This window comes from Gorilla gorilla, chromosome 21 (assembly GCF_029281585.2).
Source record: "Gorilla gorilla gorilla isolate KB3781 chromosome 21, NHGRI_mGorGor1-v2.1_pri, whole genome shotgun sequence".
NCBI lineage: Eukaryota > Metazoa > Chordata > Mammalia > Primates > Hominidae > Gorilla > Gorilla gorilla.
The window spans coordinates 22,961,816-22,975,955 of NC_073245.2; the positions used below are offsets into that span (position 1 = coordinate 22,961,816).

The 14,140-nt window shown below is 39.4% G+C and overlaps 1 protein-coding gene across 3 annotated transcripts in view; it reads left to right on the plus strand.

Annotated features, from left to right (window-relative positions):
• The first annotated feature begins 544 nt into the window (after positions 1-544).
• Positions 545-14,140, plus strand: part of SPTLC3 (serine palmitoyltransferase long chain base subunit 3) — a 158,568-nt gene continuing 144,972 nt past the window's right edge. The window contains exons 1-2 of one of the 3 annotated variants that reach the window (XM_055373525.2): positions 545-692; positions 821-1,004. In XM_055373525.2, the coding sequence (XP_055229500.2) occupies positions 888-1,004 (117 nt within the window). In that variant the 5' untranslated portion in view covers positions 545-692; positions 821-887. Of the gene's footprint in view, positions 1,005-14,140 lie in introns of all 3 variants that reach the window. The other 2 variants (XM_004061820.5, XM_055373526.2) reach the window with 2 other exon arrangements.

Here is a 14,140-nt window from a genome sequence, read left to right on the forward strand (position 1 = left end):
CCCCAAGGTCATGAGATAAAGATAACGCAGTCATCAAATATTCTGTCTCCTCAACATCTGTCTTACTGGAATTCTTGATGGATTGGTACCCCCTTATTATAGTACTGATTTTAACATAGGTTGGTTTTGAATATTGGGTTTTTAAAAATCTTCTCAAATCATTTGTAAATTATGGAAATGTATACATCACATGAAACTTACCATTTTAATCATTTTTAAGTGTACAGTTTAGTTTAAGTACATTCACATTGTTGTGCAGTGATCCATCACTATACTTTTTCATCTGCTCCAGCTCAAACTCTGTACCCATTAAACAATAACTTCCCTTTGCCTCATCCCTCCAGCCCGTGGCAACCACCTCTGAATGTTATTTTATAGCAAAAAGAAATATTAACTTTTGAGCTTGGTTTACAACCAAAAACCACAATTACATGCAGGAGAGAGGGGGTGGGAAAAAGAGGTTAACTCAGAACTCAGTTACTTAGAAGACTCTGTGAGTGTGCTGTGTGTGTGTGTCTTTAAAAGACTCTCCACCTCCCAGCCCGCCTCCTCACACTTTGCCACTGGGTTGTTCAGTCCCCAGGTTCCCTCAGTCCCCAGAAGGAGCCAGCATGGACAATCTCCTTTACAGTTTTGGAAGCAGGTTTGTTGCCATGGAGTTCACATTTTGACGGGAGTTGAGAAGTGTAAAGGTAACCATTTGTTTTAGTTTCAACGATCTGACAAAAAGATAGGCTGTTGCTCTTCTTCTGGAAAAGCCTGATTGGTAAGATTCCTTTAAGGGCTCAGCCCCAAAGAGCTTTATCCCATCCCCTCACAGACTGAAAACTAAAGCCTGCAGAGACCTCTGAAGGAAAACCTGTCCCGGGCTCTGTCACTTCACACCCATGGCTAACCCTGGAGGTGGTGCTGTTTGCAATGGGAAACTTCACAATCACAAGAAACAGAGCAATGGCTCACAAAGCAGAAACTGCACAAAGAATGGAATAGTGAAGGAAGCCCAGGTAAGAGGCACTCTCCCCTACTCTTCTCTGAATTACCTGAACGTTTCAATATTTCTCTGTGAAGATATTTGAGGCTGTCCTAACTTAGAGTTCATCTTATGAAGTGTTTTTACATGTTTTGACTGTTGATTCTGTTAATAGAAAGTGCTTGGCTACCAAAAAGTTTAGGTGTGGATTAAGGAGAAAATGTCTTCTGTATGCAAAAGAGGATACACACAGACTCACACAGCTTTAGGCTCCCTAAAATACAGATGTACCTACTAGACTTTTGTCTCAAGCATTTTGCGGGGAGGGAAGAATTAAGAAAGTTCCAACTCTTTGCATATATTTTCGTCCAAGAGACCTGCTACAACCGTCATGCTTCAGAAGAAAAAGAGGAAGTGAAAGTACATTTTGCTGACATTATGTGGTGGAGATGGCATTCTTCCCAGGTTCATGAGAAATGCATCTCTGTTTGAAAGACGAGTTATTATTGGTGTGTAGTGGAGCATTGTTTTAGCTCACTACTTGATTTGAGGCCACAGTATTTCTTTGAAATGTGACGTCACAGACATTCTTTTCCAAAACGCTTCAGAAAGCAGGGCTCATTGTGACACACTGCACTCAGAAAACAGAACAGCTTCTTTAAAACAAACTTGTATTTTCCAACTTTGCACTTTATTTTTTTTAAACTCTTATTGCACCAGGATGTTTGCAGAGTGTACTAGGCAGGAGGAACTCGAGGAAAGTTGTCAGCTTGTTTTAAGAGAGAGCCTGGGTCTGTGAGGTCCTTATGTAAGGCAGTTCCCCACTCCCCACAGGACACCCCATGTCACTCTGCTCTGAGCAGCAGAAGTGAGCTCATCTGCCTGAGGAGCAAGCCCAAGTAGTCAAACAGGTAGCCTCCTGTTTGGAAAGAGAAGTGGCACAGGGAGCCCCATGCAATCTTCCATCATTTGATCATCCAGAGAGCAAGTATCCACCCACAGGAAAGGCAGATTGTTCTAAGATCACAGGACAGGTGGGTCTGGCTGGGGCCAGTCCTCCTCTCAGTGAATTACATTTGTGTGTGCAATTGGAAGAGGCTGAAGGAGCTCTGGAGCCTGAGTTGTGTGTAAACAGGCTGTGGTCCCCAAAAGCATTCCCCTCTTAACAAAAGGCACTGTCCAACCCTGGGAGGTGTCTATCAGAAACCTCAGAACTGGCCTGTCCCTCCTGAGGATCTGAAACCTGGAGCAATGTGAAGAGAAGGTGCTCAACTCCTGTCAGTTGTATGAAGGAAATTGCAGTAATATCCACCACTTATGCACCACTAAATATCAATTCAGGCCACTACTCAAGATGATCCTTGCCTCTGGAATGCCTGTAACTCACAAGCTATTCATCTACTTACCCTTGTGATTATTCTGACCCTAAGGGATCTCATCTGGGAAGAGATTCCTTCTTAACTTTTCTCCCTTTTATTTATTTTATCTTGGTTTTATAATCACATTCGAGGTATGAGATTAGAAACTTAGACAGTTACAACCACTCCTAAGTAAGGATAAAACCCAGGATTCTAAAGGTTCATTATGAAGTGCAGCTGCAAGACTGTAAATATCCTTGGACACTGAGGCTTCCCTAAGAATGGTCGAAAACATCAGGGCTGCTGTTGCCTTCCTGAAGGGCCATCCAGAGCCTCTTGTCTCAGACATATTTAGGTGTCACTAAGCTACAGTTGGCTTTCATTGAGAGCCTCAATTATGGCTTAAAAAATATTTTTCAGAAAAACAAACGAACAAAAAAACCCCGGCTGAGATCATAGTGTAATAGGGCAAACGAGGGTTTATTGTCCCCTCCATGATGGGAACGGAGTTGTTTTTACTCTCAAGTTCCTTTGCCACTAGTTTTGATCCTTGGGACCCTTTAACAAACTAGGCCTAGACCAAAAGCCTTGCCTGTGGATAGAAGCAGTCTGCAAAGGCTTACAGAATCCTAGGCTGCTGGTCTCCCAAACACGTTCTGCCTGGCCTAACGTCTTCTGCTGCAGCATCTAAGATCCTACCAGCCCCTCCAACGATCCTCCCACCCTTTCTCTTCCCACTTATTTGCAACCACACAGCAACACAGTTATCTCTTTTATACATCAGGGGACCCTACAAGATTCTGTTGACAAAGGGTTCCCTGGCATAACAAACACATGAAAATTACTATTAGGCGGTGCTCACGAGTCCTCCTTCCCCTTGGTCCAGCGTAGGCTGCCATCCCTGCTCCAGCCTGCAGCAGGCTTGCTGCCCCAGTCTCAAGGGTGGCAAGGACCAGAGCCTTTCCATTCTTAGAAACCTTCTAGAGTTCCTTTCTGGAGCTTTTATGGAGCCCGACTATTTTTCCTGTTTTTTTTTTTTCTTTAAACCTCATATGTCCTGAGAATGCGCAAAAACTGGTTTTCATCACTGATTAAGTCCATTTATTTGTTTATTCCCAATATGGCCTCCTACCTTTTACTTGTAACAGGACACTATCATACTAGAGGATTTGTTCTCCCTCTTCATGAGCATATCCACACTACAGACAGATGGGTGCTTAAAGTCTTAATCTATAAACTTGATATTTCTTATAATTTTTATTGAATTAAAATTCTTCCTAATGAATAGGAATTTCCTATTCCTTACTTAATTCTATATAATTACTTTGCAACTATTATCCACATAATTGCTTTTTAATTCCCAGCAATTATTTTTGACCTGGCCATAAACTTTTACTTGGAAAACCAAAACCTAGGAAGGTAGACCTTGTGTCTCCATTGCATTTTCCCAGAAGTAGTCTCTTAAGAGGATAGAGTCTGTATTTTCTTCTCTTAAACTAAACCTGCAGGATGAAAAAGAAATTGTAAAGTTCTCCTAATCATCCCTTTCCTGGAAAACAAAAATGTTTGGGGATTAGAGTTACTCTAATTCAAGGTTTATTGAGTTCTTGACCTGAATGTTGTAATATTACCAGGTATATGTTATGAGCCCTAACAGGTGGTTGCTTTTTTTTCACCAATATTTATTAAGCATCTGTTATTCTTAGGACCTATAAAGATAAATAAGAAGTTTACAATTTATCTGTTAGGAGAAAGCTTATATCAACATTAAAATAATCACATCAAAGTTAAATGCTAGTGCAAGGACAAGAGCAGCCATAAAGCAGACATAACTTGAGTACAAATGAGTGGTATAGATACTAGTACTAGAAGTTGGAGAAGAGCAAAAATAATAATAAATATCAATATTCTGCTATGTATCAGGAAGGGCTAAGCACTTCAGGCAGGCATCTCCTGTACCTTCAAAACAGCCCCATGAAGTGGTAGTATACTGTCCATTATACAGATGGGGAAAGATAAATCACTAAGGAACTTCTGAAGAATCACAATCAGCATGGCCAGGATTTGAGCCCAAATCCATGTTGCTCCAAAGCCAGTTCCTTTTTCAGTACGTTCTAGGAAATCACAAGTTGGGGTGGTCAGTGACAGCTTCTCAGAGCAGGGAAGACTCAAATTGAACCTTGAGACATTATAATTGCAGAAAAAATAGGGAGCTTATTCCTGAGGGGCAAATGAGGAAAAGACAGGAAAGGAACTCCAGAGATGAATGTAGGAGTTGCTAGTAAAGGGCATAAGAAAGGTCATGAAGCATTCCAGGAAGCTGTGAGGCACAATAGGTCATGTGACTTTTGAGAGACTTTTCTCAATTCAGTGAGCCTTCATCGCAAACAGTGAGAAGCAGTGCTGTGGCTGAGGTGGTGCTCAGCAGATGCTGGAAGAAGAGAAAGGATTAAGCCACATTATTATGGAAATCATTTCCAGATTTAGAACCATTTAAGCTGAACTTCTATTCTCCCCACCTTTCTATATCCTCTTGAAGTCTGCAATATCCTGGTAGAGCTACTCTTCTGCTGTAGTATAAACTTCTTCTAGAGAATAAGAGCAATGACTGATTGATAGTTTAATCGCAAACAGTGGTAGCTGCCTGACAGCCGTGGTAAGTACCTGTGTCTGTGGAGCTCACCTAGGCTACCCCCTCATTGAAATAGAGGTCAATATTCTCGCCAATTACTAGGAGAATTCATAAACTAAAAGTTTTGGAAATCCCTTTCAACTGCTCTGAATCTTCATCTTAGTCTTGTCTTTGGTGTTCATTTTCTAATGCCTTTGTTTCTTGGCTCCTATTTCCTTAAAACAGTCCCCAATGTGGCAAGGCTTCTCCATGAACTCCTTAAGTAATCCGCAGTTTTTCATGAGCTCATCATTTATAAAGCATTCTTGTGTGTCAGGTGTCATTAAGATGAAAATATTCTCCCTCCATTTATAAATAGCTCACAGTATAAATGAGAAAGACAAGCAATTACAATATTTAATGGTAAGTACTATAGCAAATGTTACAGTTACCTATTCCTATGTAACAGCCAGTCCAAAACCCAATGGCTTGAAACAACAACTATTGGATTGTTCATGATTCAGGCAGGGGCTGCTAGGGATTGCCCTTCTCTGCTCCACATGGTGTTTGTTGCAGATCAACTTGCCTGAGCATCCAAGATGACCCCATTCACATGTCTGAGACCTTGGTACCAGCTGTTGTCCAAAGCACCTTGTGTCTACTCCACCAGGACACCCTCTGCATGTGGTCTCATTATTTTGCAGAGTAGCCCAGGCTTTTTTACAGGATGACTGGCTTCTAAGAGAGTAAAAATAGAAACTACAAGACCTCTTTTATGTCCTAGGGACATTTCTGCTACATTCTGTAGACAAAGCCAGTCATAGCCCAGCTGAGATGCAAGGGGAGGAGAAACAGATGCTGCTTTTTTCATGAGAGAAGCTGCAAAGTCACACTGAGAAAGGTTGTAAGGGATTGGAGAGATTATTGTGACCATCTTTGGAAATAGTCCACCACAATAGAAATATATGGACCTTGCATGGGAACACAGAAGAATGTGTATCTGACCTAGGCTGGGAAGAAACTTGCTTCAGAGAGGCATTTGACCCAAGTCTTGAAAGCAGAGTAGCCAGTTGTACAGGCATAGAAAGGCATTCCAGCAGAGGGAAAGGCTGTTAGAAGGATATAAAATATCAGAGCATTATGCCTTTGGCCAGTGAAAGATGAGTTCATGGTAGGAGGTTCAGGATGCTTAATGGAGAGAACCAGGTGGGAAAAGATTGTAAAATGCCTTTGTCTTAGTTTACATTCCCCAAGAAACAGACCCAGAGATAAAGATTTGAGTGCAAGAAAGTTATTAGGGAGGTGAACCCAGGAAGCACAGAGGAAAAATAGTGAAGTGAGGCACAGAAGGGAAGAAAGCCGATACGCTCATGAACAAGTTACCATTGTTGGCCAACTGGGACTGAGACTTGTCGGGGACATCTGGGAGATGGCGTACAACACATCTCAAAGCTGTCTAAATTTAAAAAAAAAAAAAGATAAATGTCAACCAATTCCGGTCCATAATCAGTTGAGGGATGCTCAGCACTTGCAGACTTTCCACACATGGGCTGAGCACACTCCTATGGCAGAGAAAGCCCTCAAGCTGAGCTACAGGTGCTTGCAGTAAGAAATCACCAGAATGGAAGAAGGTCTGGATGCACCAAGAGTGTCTTTTATAACCATTTATATGTGCAAGTGATGGAGGTTTGAGAAGGGAATTAGCATGATCAGATACGGTTTCTCCCAAACTGTGTAAGCTTTATTTATGGTGACTCTTAGAGCATGGTTTATGAATTAGCCCTGATCTAATGGGCTAATCATCATACAAGACAGGATTATGCTGTTAAGCAACATAAACAGAGCTTACCCACTGTGTTTGGCAAAGGAGAAAAGGGATATATCAAGGGTAAATATTATTGCCATAATTTGTTCCCTTTGCACTCAAGCAAGATGAAAAACCAGAAACCATGAACAGCTTAGCAAATTTTAACTATATAAAAAACCTAAAACTTAATATGGCAAGAAGCATCATAAAGGGTAATGCATAAAAATCAATTGGAAAGCATGACTGAAGTAAAAACTCCTTTACAATAGCACCAGAAACATGAAGGACCTGGAAATAGATTTAAATAAAATGAAAATCAACTGGAAGGGAGTATGAAAATGCTACTGAGGGACATGAAAGGAAACTGAAAATAAGTGGAAAGGCATACAACACATGTAGAGGAAGACTCAGGATGAAAAATGCATTAATTCTGCCTAAGTTAACCTATCAGTTTCTGTGTAAATCCAGTAAATAAATCAACATATTTTTGAGCCAGACAAATGACATTGAAGTTTATGTGGAAAATTAATAAGCAAGAATAATTGGAAAGACTATGATAAATAATAATAATGAGGGTGACTAGCACTACCAACTAGTAAATCATGTTGTGCACCAAAAGAATTAGAATGGTTTTCTATTAGTACATGAACAGATAGATAAATATTATAGGTAATTGTTAATCTATTAAAGTATAAGAAAATATCAATTTTAAAATAATATTTACATGGGAAAAGTCTTTATAACTATGATATAATACCCAGGAGCCATAAAACAGGAGGTCAACAATCTGACTACATAAAAATCAAGTATTTATTTCTGCATGGCAAAAACAAAACAAGAATAACACCGTGAAATAACCAAAAGGCAAATTACAGACCAGGAAAATGTTTACAATTTATATCATAAAATGCAATTTTCTGATTATATAAATAACTTTTAGAAATGAATACAAAAAGAGGCCAAACACCAGAAAGAAAAGAATGGACAAAAGCTATGATGAGGGAAATACAATTTGAAATACAAAAGGTAAGGAAAGGAAGAGAAAGAAGGGAAGAGAAGTCAGGAAAGGGAAGGAAAGGAATATGCTAGAATCAGTTTCCATGAGAAAAGAAAGAAAAGTCCATTTTCTCAGTTTGTGTGCATTAAGTGCAAAGTCAAGTTGAAACTTAGTTTGAATAATCTAGTTATTTTGATCAGTTTAATAATAATAATGGTAAAGCTAATAAATCCATTGTTGGTGGGTGCTACATGCCAGGTCCTTCTATGTAATTTGCCTCATTGAATTCTTATAGCAGTAATGCAAAGTGGATATTATTAGCCACATTCATACAGATGAGGAAACTGATGCTCTGAAAACATAAATAACTTACCCCAAGGTCACACAGCTAGAACAAAACTGGGACATAAACTCTAGGCTATCTACCTTATCCTAACTTCTTACTTCAACAACTGTCGAAGACCCCAGATATTATCTACTTTCTATGATAACAGGCTTAGAGACCTTTATTTAACAACTGAACATAATACCAGTTGTCTAAGGTATCAATAATATACTTTTAAAAAGAAAGGTGCTTATGCTTTCACTGTGACTACAGATATTGAAAGACATCAAGCTCCAATAGCTAATGCATGTTGGCCTATAGTTAAATCTTTGGGAGGTAATCAAGAACATAATAACTATAATAATCTTTAACATGTCTTGAGTTCTTCAAAGTGCCAGGCATTCCCAGTGCTTTATGTTCATCATCTCACAACATTCCTATGAGGTATTATTTTTGGACCCATTTTATAGGTGAGGAAACAGAAAGCTTTAGTAACTCATCCAAGGTCACCAACTTATAAGTATCAAAACCAGGTATGGAAACCAAGTTTGTTCAGTCCTAGAACCTAAGTTCTTATCCTTTAGTCCACGCTTCCCCTCTATACACAAGATAATGTTAGGCGTGGGATTCATACCCACTTCCAGAGAGAAGGGGCCAGCGGACACAGCCTTAAAGGGCAGAGTCAGTGTGAGTTAAAAGAATGGTGAGTTGTTTTGTTTTCCTGATTTTTCATTCTTAATAAAAATTTTAGCTTATCACAAATGACACCAAACGGTCACATATCTGTGCTTTCAATAGGCAATGTTATTCACTCAGAGACATACCACATTAGTGAACCTGTCACCTCCATGCCTCACTTTGAACAACTCTAAGCTAAAGAAAATTGACCTCATGTGACTCTGAGTCATGTGGACTCACACTTAGCCCCAGTCAGAGCTCGAGAGATAGTCTGGCTTTCAGGAGCTTTTTTCAAGAGTACGTGGCCTCCCTGAATAGAAACTTCACTTAGTACAATATTTTCTGGCAATACTGATATCTTAGACATGATGCAACAGATCAAGCTTGTCGACATGTGGCCTGCAGGCTGCATTTGGCCCAGGACATCTTTGAATGCAGACCAACACAGATTCATAAACTTTCTTAAAACATTATGAGATCTTTTTTGTGATTTTTTTTTAGCTCATCAGCTATCATTAATGTTAGTGTATTTTATGTGTGGCTCAAGATGATTCTTCTTCCAATGTGGCCCTGGAAAGCCAAAAGATTGGACACTCCTGCAGCGGATGAAAGATAGTTACAAATTCTTTGGAGTATTTCCCATTGAGAGGTAGAATCTAATTCTAATCCACTTGAACCTGGGCTAGACCTAATGACTTACTTGACCAAAAACGTGATGGAAGGGACAATCTGGGACTCCTGAGAGTCAGTTACAAGAAGACTTGCAGCTTGAACCCAGTCCTTGTAGAGTGCCCATTCTTGGAATCCAGCCACCATGCTTTAAGGAAGCCCAAGCAGCCCAAGAAGAAGTTCAAGGAGAGAAACCAAGTATCCTTGCTCTGTTTCTAGCTGAGATGCAGTACCAACTTCTAAACTGTGTGAGTGATGTATCTTGGAAGTGAATCCTCCAGCCCCAGGGTGTGTTTGCTCCAATTGATACTGCATGGATCATAGACCAGCTGTCCCTGTTGGGCTCTGCCCATATTAAAAATTCTTGAGCAAATAAATAATTGCTGTTTTAAGTTTGCTGGTGGCTTATTAAGCAGCAATAAAAACTGAATACATGGATATTATATTTCCTTAAAATGACTAGAAAAGTCATTGTGCAATCTCAGAACCATTTTCAATGCTTGCATTTATATTTACATTTAAAGAGTTTGCTTTGACCATGAATTTGCTATTAATCATTGGCAAAGACACATTTTCATAAGTTATAAATTTCTGTTTTGTTTGGCATAAGGACTGTATGCTTAAGCCCTTAACCAGAGATGAGTGTCCGGCTGTAAAAGCCAAACACAATGAACCTAAACCAATGCAAAAGCACACCCATTTGAAAATTGCCAAATCTGAAGTGTAATTATTAACCCTTAGGAGGTCTGTAATTTATTACATTGTCTATGAAGAAAGAGTTGACTCAATAACGTGTGTGTGTTCAGGTGTTTTATTGGCTTAATTAACATATTTTAAGTATTTTTAATATCTGCCAATTACAAATTAATTTTATCTATTGGTTAAAGCTTTCTAGAAAAATTTTCTCTCTCTGTTGAGGTAAATTGATATTAACCTAATTAATTGCAAGAAGTCAACTATGCTGATTTTGAAATATATTTAATGTTTTTAGTAAATATGGCTACCTTTGTCTCAGTTGGCCTGTACTAATGTAGTTTTACTGGAATTCTAAGGTATTACAATCTATAAATTGACGACAGAAAGATCTACTGCCACCATATTAGAAATATTTTCCGGTGATTTGGAGTTCAAATTAACTATTTTGGGGGAAAAACGCTACAAGCATAGCTCAGAGAAATACTCAAAATTATCCTCCACAATCTACTTCATCTATCTATCACAGTGCCATCTGAATCCTGCTCTCCTGAAGAGCTTTGTCACATTGAAGATCATCTGAGCCCAGCGGAGTTTGAGATTGCAAATGCCTAGAGGAGCTAGCAGGGCCTTGTGTAGGACAGTAGGAGATGGTAAGAATGGGTTTAAATGAACAAGGCCTGGTGTTTCCATGAGACAGAACAGGCTCCATCTTGATAGTTTTTCCAACTTTTAAAAGAAGCTGGAAATCCAAATTGAGGAAAGGAGGTCTCATGATTTCTGAATGTTGGCATCTAATTTTTAAAAATTCAAATCCTGTGGATTTAAAGAAAACACTGCTAACAAACACCAATTTGTAACCTCTAAACTATAGGCAAACAGAGTGTGGGAAATAGGCTAAAAAGTCCGAAGTAGAGAGCTATTTTCTCATTTGTTTAGGAAAAATGGCTCAGAGAATTTGGCTCTCCTCGATTTAATTTACTTTATATTTCAAAAAGTGATAGATGAGTCTTCCATCTTCACTTTCCTGAGTTGATATATTAACAATTACCCTAGACTCTGCAGGTTTGAGGAACTCTTATGACCAGCTACATACACTAGATTTCCTTGACTAACCCAAATCTAAAATATTAAGTCCCAAAGTGTTCATCAAAGTGTTAGAGACCTGGTGATATTTATTGACCAAACCACATCTCTCAGATTTCATAGGCAGTGGTGCACAAACCTTCGTTAGGTGATGTATTCATGAAGTCTAGTCACCAAGATTGTTCTCTAAATCTGGACTAACTGGACCTTCAAAAGTTTCCCAAGCAAAAGGCTATGTGCAAGTCTTAATTATTCTCTTACCTATGGGTTATACACAGCTCTTATTTGTCTGTCTTGTGGTTGTGAGTCTTTTGGAGTTCAAGGATTCCTTTGAGAAGCTGTTATATACTTTCTAATGAAAATTAATATGTCCATAACCGCAAAATTTTTTACATAGAGAATGTGTGTATTCCCTGACTTCCTCAGATCCCCAGGTTATAAACTTTGGCTCTGAAATTTTGTATAAAACTAGGCTATTTCTGCACTTACAATCCAACTAGAATAAAACAGCAAATCAACTGTTCCAGAGAAGACAGGGTAAAGGATTCACAAATTGATCCACCAAAAAAGAGAATATCACACATAACACAAAGTGATTCAGGCAGCAAGCCCCATGTGTGTTAGACATTTATTTAAAAATTGGATTAGAGGGTGGGTGTGGTGGCTCATGCCTATAGTTCTAAAGCTTTGGGAGGACAAGGAAGGAGGGTCAGTTGAGACTAGGAGTTTGAAACCAGTCTGGGAAACATGGCAAGACCCCATTTCTTAAAAAAAAAAAAAAAAAGAAAAAAAGAAAATTAATTAGCTGGACTTGGTGGCATGCATCTGTAGCCTTAGCTATCCCAGGAGGTTGAAGTGGGAGGACCACTTGAGCCCAGTAATTCAAGGTTACAGTGAGCTGTGATTGCTCCACTGCACTCCAGCCTAGGCAACAGAGTGAGACCCTTTCTCTATATTTTGTCATTTATGTTAGAAGTTTGCATTTTATTACATAATATATTAATATTTATTTTGCTGTAAAACTATTTTTATATACTCTTTTAAAACTTTGAAGAAAACTGAACTCCGCAGAAAGATGTTTATGTGGTAGCTTTTCGCACTCCCGCACCCCTTAGGATGTCCCAGGAAAATGTGAACTCCTTAAGGAGGAATGATAGTAGAAAGACCACTAGCTTTGATATCGGATATAACTGGGTTTGAATCTCGGTTCTGCCACTTACTAATTGGGCCATATTAGGAAGGTAACTTTATGTCTCTGATCCATTCTTTATGAGGCTATGGTAAAGAATAAATGAGATAGCATATGTAAGACTCCCAATAAATATCAGGCATACAGTAGCTACTCAATAAATGATTATTATCTATTAACATTAGCCTGCAGTCACCTCTTTCTTCTCTACTGCTATTATAAGACTAATCAGTACGATGCCCAGCATATAGTAGATGTTCAATAAATGACAGCCATAAACCCTTGAAATCCTTCATCCCATGATGACTTCTCAATCTTCATTTTACCTGACCTGTCGGCAGCATTAGTGAAAAATAATCACTCTCTCTTTCTTAAAGCACATTCTTCTCTTGACTTCCAGGGTATTACACTCTTGATTTTCCTTTTTATCACTAGCTTTTCCTATGCATTTTCTATTCTTGGTTCCTCCTCCTCTCTTTGACCTTTAAACAATGGAATGACCCAAGGCTTAGTCTATGCCCCTCTATTCTTTTCTAACTGCATATCTCTCATGAAGATCTGATCTTGTTTCATCATGTTAAATACAGTAAGACATTCTTCTTCAAAGGGTTAACTTGTCTAAGTTTGCTTGTCCTTTGTTCCCTGCTTTCAAGGCCAGACTCCCTTACTCTCTGTGTTCCCTTGCCCTGGGAAACAACCTTCCTCTCAGTCTTATCTATAGAGCCTACATTCCACATCTGCTACTCACTCTGTAAATCACCTCCCCCCACCACAACAGCCCCCCACCGCCAATCCCCCTCACCATCCCCACCTCCACCAAAACTGTTTTCTTGTCAGTGTAACTGCATCCCTGCTTGTCTCAAGTTAGCCAACTGGGTTCAGCTTAGATCGTGTGGTCCAACTCTAACCAGTGGAGACTGCACACAGCAGTAGGAGCCCAGTGTGTTAGGGATAAATCTGCTGCTTTCCTCTGTTTGATGTGCTCTCGTGGTGACCAAACTAACGAGCAGCACCCTTCTGCAGAAGTAAACTTTGCCTTGCTGAGAAATCAACTATCAGAGTGTCATTTCCTTTGCGACTTCAAGCTTTGTTTCTAACACACCATGATAGATAGATTAGATAGATGATAGATAGATATAGATAAGTAGATAGATGTATAAAATAGGCATTTCCAACTGACTACTTGATGTATAGAGATATGTAAATGTATATGCATAAATAGGCATTTCTGACTGCCTACTTGATCTTTCCACTTGGATAATCAAGTCATCTCAAACTTAATATGTACCAAACTGTGCTCCTGATGTTTCCTCCTCCCGCTCTCCAAAACTATTTCCCTTACAGTCTTTCCCATCTCAATAAATGGCAACTCTATCCTTCTTGTGGCTCAAGCCATAAACCTTGGTGCCATTCATGACTTTTCTCCTTCATTCTATTCTGCATTCTATCTCTCAGTAAAACATGAGCCGACCTTCACAGCACATCTAGAATCTGACCACTTCTCACCTTTCCCTCAGCAACTCCCTGGTCTTAGCCCCCTTTATCTCTCACCTAAAATATTGCAGGAGCTCCATCTCTTTTATCTGTGTTCCACTGTCTATTGCTGCATAACAATGCAGCCCAACACACAGTGGCATAAAATAATGATTTTATTATGCTTGTGGATTCTGCTGGTCAGGAATTCAGAAAAGGCACAATGAGGACAGCTCTCCCCTGCTCCATGGTGTCTAGGGCCTCAGCTAGGATGACTCAACTGG